At 40.9% G+C, this 15561-nt stretch overlaps 1 protein-coding gene across 4 annotated transcripts in view; it reads left to right on the top strand.

Annotated features, from left to right (window-relative positions):
* The first annotated feature begins 1447 nt into the window (after window positions 1-1447).
* TTC39A (tetratricopeptide repeat domain 39A) overlaps window positions 1448-15561 on the top strand; it is a 51726-nt gene continuing 37612 nt past the window's right edge. Inside the window, exons 1-3 of one of the 4 annotated variants that reach the window (XM_083742440.1) lie at window positions 4591-4730; window positions 6877-6964; window positions 8022-8126. In XM_083742440.1, the coding sequence (XP_083598566.1) occupies window positions 6930-6964; window positions 8022-8126 (140 nt within the window). In that variant the 5' untranslated portion in view covers window positions 4591-4730; window positions 6877-6929. Of the gene's footprint in view, window positions 1629-4590; window positions 4731-6876; window positions 7060-8021; window positions 8127-15561 lie in introns of those variants that run through there. The other 3 variants (XM_083742439.1, XM_083742441.1, XM_083742438.1) reach the window with 3 other exon arrangements.

The following is a 15561-nucleotide window of genomic DNA, read 5'->3' as shown; positions in this document are numbered from 1 at the left end:
TGTTTCGTCTGGTTTTTGTTTTTACTTTTAAGTAAACTGTACAGTGTCTTGTGGAAGTATACAGATATGAAACATCACAACTTTAGTTTTGGTTTGAAAATGAATTTTAAATGAACTTTCCATTCCCTAAAGTATGTTTTTTTGAGAAGCTACTCAAATGTATTATTTCTGTACAGAGTTTGGATTTTGTAGTTCACAGCGGGTGGCGCTGTGGGTTAAACCACAGAGCCTAGGGCTCATCGATCAGAAGGTCGGCGGTTCGAATCCCCACCATAGGGTGAGCTCCCGTTGCTCAATCCCAGCTCCTGCCAACCTCGCAGTTCGAAAGCATGCAGTGCAAGTAGATAAATAGGTACCGCTCTGGCGGGAAGGTAAATGGCGTTTCCATGCGCTGCTCTGGTTCGCCAGAAGCGGCTTAGTCATGCTGGCCACATGACCTGGAAGCTGTACGCCGGCTTCCTCGGCCAATAAAGCGAGATGAGAGTTGCAACCCCAGAGTCAGCCACAACTGGACCTAATGGTCAGGGGTCCCTTTACCGTTACCTTTACCTATTCAATAGCTCAAAGTGGGTATTAGCATCCTAGACATCAGACAAGAAATAGATCCCTATCTCCAAAGCTTTTGAAACCTACATGGGGACAATAGAAACAGCAACAAATGGTGGGTGATACCTGACTATGTCATTCACATGAATTACATCTATCAGTTACTTCTGAAATTCAATCATTTGTGGTTAAGTTCTGATACAGATCTAGCCTCCAAATTGGACAGTGTCTGCTTGCCTCTACTCTCATAAATACATATTTAAGAGCACAAAAAATGCATCATGTATAAATGAAGAAGTGCTTATTTGCAAAGGCTTGGCAAAGCTGCCCTGTGATAAGAGAGGCTGAAAGTGGGAGAAGGCAAGTTGGGGGGGAAAGAAAGGTGGCAAGTGTCCATTCTGCAAGGGAAGAGGGGAGGAGACGTTATCGCTGTTGTGAAACGTTTGCAGAGAATTGGGAAAGAGGGGCAAGCTCTGCAAGATCTAAGTAGCCTTGGATAAGGGATGAACTGGTTTAACCATTGTTATGGGGGGGCACAAGGGGGAAAAATAAAGAAGGAGGGAGGAGGAGAACAGCTTCCCTTGGGAGTAACCTGGCGATAATAATAATAATTTATTATTTATACCCCGCCCATCTGGCTGTCTTGGAGTTTCCTTCCTGTCCTGCCAGCCCAAACCTAGAAGCTCCCTCCTGCCTGAGCTGGCGCCACGCCCTTGACCCGAGGCGATGAGCTACAGCTGGGGCTGGTTTCCTTTATCACGCCGGTTTATCAAGTACGCGGCTCCCTCCGAGAGACCTGCAGGGGGCGGTCGCTCGCCTGAGAGGCCTCAGGATGAGGAGGGAACAGGCGGCGGCCGGCAACTTTATAGGGGAGGAGCCGCCACCCAGCAGCGCGGGGACCTTGCTCTGGAGCCGCCTGCCTCCACTTTCCCGGCGTTATGAGTTTGCCGTTGACTATCGAGGCGGAGCGGGCTTTTTTTTACCTCAGCAGCACCTCGCTTCATCTCGAGGCGAGCCTAGCGGAGCCTCATGGACGCGCAAAGTAGCCGCAGAAGCAGCAGCAGCAAGAAAAAAGAGCTGAGGTACTTACTCTGGGGGAGGTGGATCATGCCTTCGGTCTAGCTAAGTTGGCGCGCTTGTGTTTCACGAGCAAGCTGCCTTGGCAGGCAGGAAACCAACAGGTGAAGCTGTTGCCGGCATGCACGTCGACATTTGCAAATAAACCTGCCGGGAAGTTTGCATGGCTGGGCCATGTAGCTGCTGAAGCCAATATGGGTTTGTTTGTTTCAGTTGTTGTTGTTGTTATTTCTCGTGTTTTCTTCCAAAGGAGCTCAAGGTGGTGTGTGCCTGGTTCTCCCCTGCCTCATTGAATCCCCACAACCGCCCTTTGGGCTGAGAGGCAGCGACTGGGCCAAGAGCCCTTGCCTCCCAAGTAGTAGTAATAATAATAATAATAATAATAATAATAATAATAATAATGTATTTATACCCCGCCCATCTGGCTGGGTTTCCCATAGCCTGACACTCATAACCACGACACCACACTGGCTCTCATATTTAGCATTGTTATGTGGATTGAGTGTATTTCCCACCCCGCTTCCTGACTGTACACTGCTGGGGTTTGTGTGTGTGGAAAAGCATTAAATGTAAAAAGAAAAAAGAAAGGCAGTAACCCTGAGGTGAAACTGAAATAGAGTGTGTATGAAACCCCTGGAGAGCTGCTGCCAGTTACTGAGCTCCATGGACTAACAGTCTGACTCAGTGTAAGTCAGCTTCCTAAATTCCTAAGGCAGTTATATAAATGTTTAGAAATGGCAGGTGAAAGGGGATGCACTACAGTATTGCCACTTTGTGTAAGTTAAGGCGACATATATTGTAGGTACATACTTTCCTCTCTTTATGTCAGGTGAATCTACTGCCAGCCTGAAAATAAATGTTGCAAGCAAGTGGGATTCCTGACCTCCCTGCTATGTGTGTGCAAATTTCTTATTGTGAAAATAAGAAATATTTAGGGTGTGTGCGCTAAATTTTGTTCTTGCTCAGGTGCCATATTACCAAAGTCTGCCCCTTGTTTCTCCTAATGTTCAACTGAAATCTACCCTTCTGTAACTTAAGCCCCATGTCCAAGTGTTTTTGTTCTGTTTTGTCTTGTATCGATGGTTTCCCCTGAAAAACCTGCATTTTACTGCTGAATCAGAGCAAACGGCAATCCAGGGAAGACTTGATTGCTGTTGCTCCAATTCAGCGGTAAAACACAGGTTTTCCCAGGGAAAGTGCTAGGAGAAAAGCAACAACAACACTTGGGGGCATGGAGCTTTAAAGTCTGGACCTGTGCCCACTGGGTAATGAATGGTGATCCAGAAAAAGGTGGCAATTCCAGGTTTTCCCCATTTTGATTGGCCCCACTGTGTCCACCTTCTGATTGTGGTCTCCAGTATGTTCAGATCAAATTACAAAATTCTTGCTATATGAAACTGGTTGCTAAGTTATGAGGAGAAAGCACTTTTCACATGCTCAGAAGGTACCCTTTTCGTTTTTACTTCAAATATTTTCAGGGCTAAGCTTTGCTGTTGGGGGACAGGAGGTGGGAATGCTGGAAACAATGTTCCATCCTTGTCCCACAAACCCAGTTTTTTAAAACCCTAGAATATTTCCCTTCCATCACTGCCAAAAGCTCAGTGTGTTTGTGTGTGAGAGCCTGCTTAGGTTGAATGTGCTGTCAGCTTTCTACAAAGCACAGGAGGAGGTGTAGACCTATTAAATGTTAAACAGGACTTGGTAAAGGACAGGATATGCCAGAATTGATGATCTCTTTAATGTGCTTATTTGTTATTGAATTATTTATAAGCTTTTCAGTTGGCTAAAATGACAGACAGTTAAAGAAAATTACACTTGATCTAAGTCAAAAGGCCGAGAAGAAAATTAACAGTTGTGGGTGACCATTGTTCATTTTCTCTCTAGTTTAGGCAAGTCATGAGTTGGCTGCTCATATTTGGATTACTATGGTACCTCGGGTTAAGAACTTAATTCATTCTGGAAGTCCTTTCTTAACCTGAAACTGTTCTTAACCTGAAGCACCACTTTAGCTAATGGGGCCTCCCGCTGCTGCCGCACCGCTGCTGTGCGATTTCTGTTCTCATCCTGAAGCAAAGTTCTTAACCTGAGGTATTATTTCTGGATTAGCGGAGTCTGTAACCTGAAGTGTATGTAACCCGAGGTACCACTGTATTGTTAAGTTTGCTCTGTTTTCATAAAGCCTTCAGAGGGTTGAGAAGGGCTCTGTGCAATAGGTCAAAAGCTGTTGGGCACTTGAATAGGAGAGAAAGGGTTTGGGCACTATGCTGTTTGAAGGAAAGTCTTTCATTTGAAAGCACGTCAAAGTGCAAGTAGATAAATAGGTACCGCTCCGGCGGGAAGGTAAATGGCATTTCCGTGTGCTGCTCTGGTTCATCAGAAGCGGCTTAGTCATGCTGGCCACATGACCCGGAAGCTGTAAAAGTGAAATGAGTGCCGCAATCCCAGAGTCGTCCACGACTGGACCTAATGGTCAGGGGTCCCTTTACCTTTATTCTTCAACACTGTAGCTAAGAGTTTTCCCATTTTAGAGATATGGTGCCATGTAATCACTGATAAATTTGATCCAACTTGTACAAGGTTGAACACTGTTGGATTAAGTTCTATAAGGTGTGTTTTTTTATTTCCAATCAGCTTGTAGCAATCTACTCAAAATATTTTTAATATTTAGTATCATTCTACTATTGAAACTCCTTGATCTAGATCTTTCTCCCATTTGTCTTGTAAAGCTGGAAGACTGAAAGTTTTAAATTTAACAGCAACAAAAAAAGTTTGTCTGTTGTCAGACATATAATGTAATAAGTATTTTCTACTTTAAAACAAACAAACTCAGAGCCAGGCCTACATTTTTCTTGCTACTCTGTTCAAATTCTTTCCTGCATGCTGTGCAGCATAACAGCAGCACATTAAATGGTCATAGGTTGTCCAGAATACACTTCCTTTATTTTTAATCTTTAATGTCTGTTGCTTCTTACTTTCTCTGCTTTATGACTGTATTCTGTGCCCCAGGCAGGTGATAGAGGTCAGGAGGTTCTCTGTCATGTCCTCTGGGATGCTGAGGACACTGTCTAGCCTGGTAGCCGCCTTTTGCACTTCCTCCAAATGCACAGGTATTGGCTCATACTCCAGTATGTTAGTGGTTATGCTCAATGCATTCAATCCAAATTCAGTGTGTTTTTCCAATATAGTATTTTTTTATGTCCTGAACAAATCCACTGCCTGTTTCTGTAAATCAAAATCACAAGTCAAAGCAGTCTACTTTGCTCGTGATGTTGCAATAGCTAACCCATAAATTAGGTTAGAGAAGTTTTATAATTAGCCAATGGACTGCATAATTTCTGGGCAACTTCTGATAGAAAAATGTACAGTAACTACACTTTGAAGTGGAAATAAACTTTCATAGGAAATAAACGTTGCTATTTCAAAGCCATGTTGTAAGTCCATTACAACAGCTGGGAAATTTAAAAGGAAATAAATATTACTTTGCATACCAAAAAGTACAATAGCTGATACGTTTGCTAGTTTAATAGTTTATCCATAATCATCATTGTGTTTAGGACTTAAGAAATACACTAGGGTTATTGGCTAAAGCATTTCATATATATTTAAAAGTAACTGAGCTATTCAAATGTCTTTTATCTGGGGGCAGTGATGGGCCGGATGAGGGCTAATAAACTCAATCTCAACAAGACATTGGTTCTATGAGTCAATGTGGCTCCCAGTTCCAGGCATTAGGTGGACAGCCTGTTCTTCAGTGGGAGTGCTGCCCCATATAGGAGCAGATTCATAGATGAGGGTGATTCTTGATTCCAAGCTGTCACAAGAGACCCAAGTGACTTAAAATGGTGAGACTTACCTGCGCCCAACTATTGCTGGTTCACTAGTTATGGCCGTTCCTGGACTGGAACAGCTTAACTCCAGTTATCAATGCTCTAATAACCACCCATATAGAGAAATGCAACATTCCAGACGCTGCAGGTGGTACAGAATGCTGCAACCTGGCTGTTGGGCACAGTTGATAGGGTCATGTTACTTCAGTTCTGAAGATACTGTAGTAGCTGCCATTCATATACTGTACCAGGCCCGCTTCAAGGCTAATTACTCTGTAATTAGTTTTTTTTTAAGTAATCCTTTTATGTATTTCCTAGTATGTGCTACCCCAAACCTTAAGAACTGCTGAAAAGTCTCTGCTTGTAGTCCCACTGGCTAGTGTGGTGAGTAAAATAGTGATATGAGGCATGGCATTTGCAGCAATGGTGCCCCTTTTACAGAGCTCCTCACTGAGATATGAGAGTCCTCCACATTAGCTGTTTTCAGACAACAAGCAGAAACATGCTCTCCATCCAAGCTTTTGGAACCTGGTGCCTCCACTGGGAACTGCCCAGTTGGTGTTAAACTATGGCAGGGCCTTTCCAGTAGTGATTCCCCACTTCTTGAATAGTTTACTTGATGAGGAGAGTCTGTCTTCCTCATTATTGACTTCAAAATATTTCTGTTCACCCAGGTATTAGAAAGCAGAAAGATACCATTCCTAGCAACCCTGAAATAATTCATTGAGAGACTGGTTGTATTTAGAATATTTTAAATATTATTTTAATGATGTGTTTGCCACCCTGGACTCCTTTGGCAGGAAGGCTGAGATATAAATTGAATAAATAATAATAAGTATCATGTTGGTGTTGATTCTGGATGGAATTGAGGTCTAGTGCTGCTGTTTTTTATAATGGATGTACAATTTAATTTTGTTACATGTTTTATATTGTTTATACTGCATGTTGTGCTCTGTGCTCTGATTTGGGGGAAGGGCAAGGTATAACTGCTGAAATAAAGCAATTGAATAAATACTAGATGCTGCAGTGGAAATTAGCAATAAATCCATTGCTAGTCAAATATTTATTACTTTTTTTTAGTTGCCAACTGCTGTAGTAGTTGAAAGAAAGAACCATATTCCTGTTTTGTGTGTTTTTTAAAATGATATCGTAAGAACTTGCTTCTATGTTTGATGTGAATGTGTCCGTGTCAATTAAATACTTCTGGAAGTGAGCAAGTTAAGTTTGGTCATGAATTATGAGATGCTATCCTTTGTGTTTTATTTATTATTTCCAGATAATTTTTGAGTGCACAAAATGGTTTGTAGTTCTTATCTCATTTTGCTTAGGGAGGGAAGCAATTCCAGTAGGTGCACTGAGGTCTATTGCTTCTTTTTAGTAGTTAATGTCTTAATTTAATATGAAATTATGCTAATGGTATTTTAAGGGCCACTACATTTGGATCAAAGGACACAAAGATAATGACATTACTAGGGGAGCATGAAGAACATGGAGAAGGAAGCAGTTGAGTCCATGTGAGCAATTGAAGATAAGTTGCTTGTTAAAATACCATGGAACAAGAGCACGTGAGACCCATCTCTATGCTTATATCACAATCACAAGACATATTGTAAGAACATAAGAAGAGCCTGCTGGATCAGGCCAATGGTCCCTCTGGTCCAGCATCCTGTCCTCATAGTGACCAATCAGATGCCTGTGGGAAACCCATAAGCAGGATTAGAGCACAACAGCACTCTCTCCCAGCTGCAGTTTCCAGCACTGGCATTCATAAGCATTGCTGCCTCCAACTGTAGAGGCAGAGCATAGCCTTCATGGTTTGTAGCCATTGATAGCCCTCTCCTCCATGAATTTGTCTAATTCTCTTTTAAAGGTTAGTGACTATCACAGCCTCCTGTGAGCTGCATGAATACATAATTTCTTTCATTTGTCCTGTAAAGCAGGTGTATATACTGCTAATTGTTCTGGAGGTTAAAACTTTATCTCAGACTCTCTGTATCATAGAAAAATGGTGGAATAGTGCTACTCTTAATCCTTTTCCATAATTGAACAGTGCTCAGCTTCTGACAATCTATTACATATGTTGTGTAGTGCATTAAACTATTTGAGGGTTTTTTGTGTTTCAATGAGTTGTTATGCATTTCAGGTTTCTCTCTCTTTAAAAAAAAAATAGAGCCTTGAACAGGAGCACTCATAGGGCATAAGAATCCTCTGGTACATTTTGTTGCAAGTCCCACTTGTAGATGCACAAGCACAAAATGTTGCACCTTTCACATATTTTTTTTTTTAAAGCCATTTCAAGCAAGATTGCCTGATGTTATTTTCTAACATGATGCTGATGGAGTAATTGTGCTTCGTATGTGAAAACTAAGGGTGCAATCCTATGCGTGCTTACCTGGGAGTAAGTTTTATTGAACTGAATGATTCTTACCTCTGACTAGACATGTACAGAAATACACTTTAAGAAAAGCATTCTAATAGTTAACATGCTGACCTTTGGGAGGATGGGACTTCTTTATCTCATGCCGCATTGGAAACAGAGAAGTTAGCATTAACTCTTTTCTCTTTTTCCAGATCATCTGCACAGGACTTGAATGTTGCTCTGAGTGAATGTATGGCAGCTGTGGATCTGTTTTTAAATAACAAATTCCAGGATGCCCTTGTTTCTCTGCAAACTAAGTAAGCTTGTTTATTTCTTTCTCTAATTATTGTTAGCATTTCTGCTATGGTGCTAAAGTAACTAGCTTTTACAAGTCTTTCTGTATTGTTGCACGCCACTCCAGTTTCCAAGCAGTGCAAGATTCCAAGGGTTCTAGGCGCCTACCCAGGGTTCGTGTTTCCTTTGGAATGAGGCACAGCAGAGACTGTGGTGTCTTTATAATATATGGTTTATTTGCACATATATACAACCTGAGGTTTTGTGATGGAGGAGTTCACAGCATTAACACCCCAAGAGGGTCTTGCTGCACCCATAGCCACAGCCTTGGATTCAAACAGAAAATAAAACATCGCTCTGTCTCTCTTAGTTCCTAGTTTGCTACTTTCTGGGTTCTAGCTTCTAGTTCACATAACTCAACTTTCCACTCTGACCTAATGTCCTTCAAACTACCTACAAGTTGAGGGAGAGGGCCCCATCCATTTGCTGTCTCTCACAAATCCACTTCCTTTGTTCCCCTTAATGTTCTACTGGGAAGCTAACCTGGCTATTCCAATAATGAGAAGGGGGCCCAGGCATTCAACCTCACCTACTGTGTGTGTGTGTGTTTGTGTTTGTTTTCAAAGGAACATAGGAATCTGACTCTCTGATTCTCAAATTATTTTTTAACCTGAAATGAAAAGCATTGAATAAGCCCCAGTGCAAGTGTTAATACTCAATTTCTGACAGAAAAGCTTGTAACTCACTTCCAGACTGGTGATGTTGTATCCATTTAGGGATGCAATGTACCACCAGCGAATAGCCGAATAAGTTGTACAATTAAACATTTTCTACTCAAGAATAATAGTTGTAATGTGCTCCCACATTTTACTAGTATCTCTGCAAAAATAACCCTTAGTGTTTAAATATTATTTGAAAACACTTCCCTTGTTTACATGACATGGTAATCCAAGCAAATGTGCAGGATCCCAGAGAGGAGCTCACAGCGACATTGCTCCTCCTCAGTTCTTTTTACTCGTGTATCAAGCTGAAAGAAGCCATAATTTGGCTTAATGTGTTGTCTGAGTCTGGGTTCATGGTTAAACTCACTCCTTGGTAACCACGAGCTGCAGCCAAGAACAAACTATAGTGTTGTGTGAACCAGGCCACTAAATAGAGAAATGTGGTATTATCAGTCTGGTGGTTCCTAGTGCTACCCAATTGTTGGTCTTCCAATGTAAGCTATATGTGGAATTGAAAATGACAAGGCATAGCCACATGGGCAGAAAAGGGATAGAGTATTAATATTAGCCTGCCTGATTAATGTTTATTTGCAAAACGAATACAATTTTTTTAAAAAAATAAAAATTTGCATTAAAATGTTTTTATTTAAAATTAAATTCTGTCACACAAATATTTCAGTTTCTTTTTTTAAAAAAGGAAGTCATTTTAGTGCAAATTAAATAACTGATTTTTAAAAAGAAAATAAATATGCCGATAAAATAACACCAGTGCAAAATATCATAGTGAATGTATGCCAAAGAAGATGCCTCATATAGGCTTCATTGCACATGTCAAAATGCCTCTTTAAAAAATGCAAAAAAAGAGCACTAAGTTGATCAGTACCTGCACATATGTTGCTACTGTTGTGTTCCTTAGCAATAAGAATTTGATTTTGTTTGAAGTCTGGAAAGAGATGGAAGAACTGCAGGAAAAACAGAAGAACAATGATATGATGACAATGTATTGTAGGTGCCTCATAAAAAGTGAATGAAGACAACCTGGCTGTTCTGCAGTAAACAACTTATTTTTATTTATTTTATTTATTTATTCAATTTTTATACCGCCCTATACCGCTTTATAGGTCAAAACCAGCACTTTGAAATGGGCCTGGAAACTAATTGGTAGCCAATGCAGTTGGACCAGGATCGGTGTAATATACTCAAACCATCTTGCTCCGGTGAGCAACCTGGCCGCTGAATTCAGCACTTGCTGAAGTTTCTGAACTGTCTTCAGAGGCAGCCCTACATATACCGCAATGCAGTAATCTAACCTTGAAATTACCAGAGCATAGACAACAGTAATTAGGCTATCCCTGTACAGATAGGGGCACAGCTGGGTCACTAGCCAAAGCTGATAGAAAGCACTCCGGGCCACCTGAGCCTCAAGTGACAGCAAAGGATCCAGGCTACAAACCTCCTTCAGAGGAAGTGTAACCCCATCAAGAGCAGGCAACCTCCCAGTCATCTGGTCTTGGTTGATAAGATGTTGGCAATACTCTTTAACTAGAGCAGCAAAGGAAATAATGTGTGTCCCCCTTCATTAGCTTTGGTAAGGTGGCTGCTTCTATAAAAGGGAAAATACTTGATTTTACAAAGCTGGAAGCTGCTACAGTGGTACCTTGGTTTACGAACTTAATCCGTTCCGGAAGTCCGTTCTTAAACCAAAGCGTTCTTAAATCAACGCACGCAAAATGGATTAATCCGTTCCAAAACAAAAAAAATTCCTTCCAGTAGCACTTTAAAGACCAACTAAGTTAGTTCTTGGTATGAGCTTTCGTGTGCATGCACACTTCTTCAGATACTTCAGATAGCCGTGTTGGTATCTGAAGAAGTGTGCATGCACACGAAAGCTCATACCAAGAACTAACTTAGTTGGTCTTTAAAGTGCTACTGGAAGGAATTTTTTTTGTTTTGACTATGGCAGACCAACACGGCTACCTATCTGTAACTAATCCGTTCCAGACGTTTAATGTAAAGGTTGGCAGGAGCAGGGACCAAGCAACAGGAACTCACCCTGTTGCGGGGATTTGAACCGCTGACCTTCTAATCGGCAAGTCCTAGGCTCTGTGGTTTAACCCACAGCGCCGCCCGCGTCCCCTCCAGACTTTTAAAAGCAACCCCTAAATCAGCAATTTAACATGAATTTTACTATCTAATAAGATCATTGATCCATAAAATGAAATCAGCAATCAATGTACTGTACTATAAAATAAATAAAACAATATTCTAGATGATAAAAATGAAAATTAAAAAAAATTCTTACCTGCACCGATAATAGTCATTGTTTGGATGCGGGGCTTTATCCATTTCCTCAGTCACACAATCAATCAATCAATCAATCAATCAGTAGCTGAACTGATCCACACAGATCCCCCCCCCCACACTGTTGCAGGAAATGCTCCCTAGAGAGCGCGTCTCCCACAGCGGCATGGGGGAGAGTTGCGAGCCTTCCAACCAGTTGGCTGGCAGGCGTGCAGCTTCCCTCCCAAGCCTCTGCAGGGATTGATCTCCTCTTGTAGCGGCATGGGGGTGAGTTGCGAGCCCACCAACCAGCAGCTTCCCTTCCTCACAGCTGTGGGAAACACCGTGACAACCCCCTTCTCCGCTGCCGGACAACAGAAGTGTGGCACTCAAAATGGAAGTGCACCCCTGAATGGAGTACGTTCGTATACCAAAAAAAATATGCAACCCGGAACACTCATTTCTGGGTTTGAAGTGTTTGTAATCCAAAAAGTTCGTTAACTAGGCTGTTTGTAACCTGAGGTACCACTGTACTTGCAAGTTACAAAGTTCTTGAAATGCTGGTACACCAGTTACTGTTTCTTAAAATTCTCCAATGGTTATTTGTTGCTGATTTTAATTTACAACTACTACTTCAATTTGACTGCATCTTTCCCTACTAAATTATACTTAGTTGCTAAGTACAATTTTACAAAGAAGGACATAATTGAAAATGATTGTTCAAAGGTTGCATGATGTTAGCCAGCTTTGTCTCCCTATTTCCTCTCCTCCCTACCCACCTCTCCAATTTTCTGTTTTAGTCCCCTGCGGAATGGAATATGGTGTACAGTGGTACCTTGGTTTAAGAACAGCCCTGTTTACGAACTATTCGGTTTATGAACTCCACAAAACCGGAAGTAGTGTCCCAGTTTATGAACTTTACCTCAGTGATGGGAGGCCTCATTAGGGAAAGCACGCCTCAGTTTAAGAACAGACTTCTGGAACGGATTAAGTTCGTAAACCGAGGTATCACTGTACTCCGTATATATGACCAAAAATATATCTTTTATTGAATTGGAATGTCACTACATTTGGCAGAGACAGCCATAATCTTTTGGCTAAGCTCTGCTCATCTAGCAGCAGCACAAGGAGCAGGGTGGATACATAGAAAAATGGCAGCTCTAGGATATGAAAACATATGTGGTCTAACCTGGAATAGGCAGGACATGCAAACAGATAATTCTCTTTAAATGACATTCAGTCTTTTTGGATGCTATGTGCAAAGTGGAAAATATTACTGGGACGTGGGGATTAATGGGGAAATCTGCATTTATTTAAACCTTTATCTATATATATAAAATCATTGCATATAAAACTTGAGGGGGGGCGCCTGCAAAAGTGATGGGAGCCACATCCTTTGTTTAAAAATGTTATACACTTCATCACAGATGGTTTTGATTATTGCTTAAATGAGTCCCTGTTGAATTGGTTTAATGAGATGACTAGGTATCCTTGGATTTTACATGTGAATTTATTTCTCACTGTTAAACTACTTTAACTTAGAGAGTCAGTCAACTCCTTTTTTTGTCTTTGAATACAGTGATGGCCTCAAAGGGAGAAACAGGGAGCTTAATTTAACTGCAAATGAGCTTCATTATTGACACACTCCTTGTGTCAAGGGAGTGGTGGTAGAAGTGGGGCAGGCATATAATAATACACAATATTTTCTTTCAGAGACATCTGTTCCTCATCACTGACTCTTTCAGTGTCCTGTGAATCTAAATGAGTTTTCACGGTCTATAAACACACACGTTCCCTCTCTTTCTCCTAGTGGAAAATACTTACTGCCTTACTTTATCTGACAGCAGGCAAGAATTTATCTTTGATAATATTTCAGGTTTATTACCAAGTACCATTCTTGTAAAGCCACTGAAATAACTTTTGATGCACCAGCTTTGTTAAGGAAAAAAAATACTAGCAATATGGATAGGCTGGTGATTGTAATTTCTTTTGTGTGGTGGTGTCCATAGAACTGCATCCTTGTGGAGAAGGAAAAGCAGAAGCTCACTGGGGAACTATGAAGCATATAGCCATATCATATAAAATTAGCATATTCCATTTGTTTGATAAAATTTTCCCTTGTGCCAGAATGTTGTAGCTCCAGATACCACTTCACCTAGGGAAAATGAAGTATTAATTATATTCTGTATAATCATAAGCTGCAAAACTTTGATGTGTGTGAGAGAGGGGGGGGGAAGAGTGATACAGGATTCAAGGAGCAAACTGCATGAGTGTGAAGGGCTTTATAAAAATAGAGAAGTGGGTTCTGACAACACTGGTAACCCTATTGTATTTCAGCTTTTTGTCCTTTCAGAGCCCTGTATCCCTTGAAAGGTGTATGAGAGGTGGTGGTGCTTGGGGCAGTAAATGATTCTACATCTGTGAATCCCTAGGTTTGGCATAGTTACACTATTTATATTTCAACCTGCCGTGTATTTGCTGAGAGAAACACTAAAAGGAAAAGATACCACTGACCATTAGGTCCAGTCGCAGATGACTCTGGGGTTGCAGCGCTCATCTCGCTCTGTAGGCCAAGGGAGCTGGCGTTTGTCCACAGACAGCTTCCGCGTCATGTGGCCAGTATGACTATGCCGCTTCTGGTGAACCAGAGCAATGCACAGATATGTTGTTTACCTTCCCGCCGGAGCGGTACCTATTTATCTGCTTGTACTGGTATGCTTTCGAACTGCTAGGTGGGCAGGAGCTGGGACCGAACAACAGGAGCTCACCCCTTCACGGGGATTCGAACTGCCGACCTTCCGATCGGGAAGCCCTGGGCTCAGTGGTTTAGACCACAGCGCCCTGAAAGAATAAGTAACTGGCTTCCTACTAGTTTCAGCCTCCGAATGACACTGTGGGTGGTTAATATCAGTGCCACTGTGTATGTTGGCTGGTTGCCTGTAGATGCAAGAGACACATAGAGATAGTGATGAATAATTGGTTGCATATTCTTTAAAAAAAATGTTTGATGTTTTGTTGTATTTTTATATATGCTATAAGCTGCCGAGAGTGGCTAGGGAAACCCAGCCAGGTGGGTGGGATATAAATAAAATATAATTAATAATAATAATTAATAATAATGTGATTGACCATTCCTGTGACTAGGTACTAACTAGAAGCTATTGGCAAGTGATTTAAGGAGTGTTGCCATTGTGTTGGTGTTCGCTTTCATGTCTTAGCCCCCCTTCCCACCGGTAGTCCCATTGGAATATGAGTTAAAGATTTACCTATTGGGAAAGATGATGCTTCCACCAAAAATGACCATTTTCCTCTGTCCTAGTAGGTGTCTATTTTCTCATTGAGCATGCATAAATTGAAGTTAGGATCACTCTGTTAGCTGCCTAGCTCTGTTTCCTTTGCCAAATGCTGGTGGTGACACACCAAATCTGGTCGCTTCATGCAGGGAGGACTTATGAATCTTTTAGGAACAGGTAACTCAAAGGAATACAAAAGGTTACTTTGTTCCAGCTCATAGAAGCTGATGGGCAAAAGCTATTTCAGGATTTAACAGTGTAGATGAAAGCTTCTTTGTAGTCCATATATTGTAGATTAAATGTCAGATCTAGTTATTAGGTTTCTCAAATTCCGATTTCATTGTTTTGATATGAATCAGAATAATGCACTGAATTTCCTGATGGTATTGAAGATAACTGATCTGAGTGCCTGCCAGTCCTGACAGAAAAGCACTTTGCTAGCTTTTTATTGAAAGACCAAGACTATAACATAAATGCTATTTCAAAGTTTTTATATTGCCTTAGTAAATTGAATTGGTATTCATGCATCATGTAATGCCTGTCTTGAATGCAGGAACAAGGAAGTATTTTATCTAATTTATCTAGGTTTTGTGTTTGCCATTACACACCATAGAAAATACCTGAGAAATATATAAGCTGTAGGTGCAGCACAGGAATACAATAATACATCTTATGGAGAGAGAAAGCAAAAGCAAAAGCAAAACAATGCTTTTATCTTGCCCAAACGTAAAGGTAAACTAGTGTTTCCCAAACTTCTGAGTTCATTTGTTAAAGATGTAATGAGGCTTAACCTAAATTCTTAGGAATGTAAATAAAATAAAGTAAAATAAATCAGTATAAAATCCACATTTATTTATAATCAACCACCATTCCTAGGAATCGTAGAATGTAAAAATTCTATGATGCATTGCAGGGGGTTGGACTAGATGACACTTGGGGTCCCTTCCAATACTATGATTCTATGATTATATAAAAAAGGAAACTAAACAACTGAAAAATAACAACACCTGTATACATTTTTTAGCAGTAAAACAGCATGATATGAGAATACTGCAATATTGTGGAATCAGCTTATTAAATGCAGAGATTATTCATTGGCAAAGGAGATTCACCCTGTACATTCCTGTGCGCTTTATTTATGAGGCTCATAGTAAAGGTAAAGG

This window comes from Podarcis gaigeae, assembly GCF_964106915.1.
Source record: "Podarcis gaigeae genome assembly, chromosome: 6".
Lineage (NCBI taxonomy): Eukaryota > Metazoa > Chordata > Lepidosauria > Squamata > Lacertidae > Podarcis > Podarcis gaigeae.
This window is presented reverse-complemented; position numbering and strand designations above follow the sequence as displayed.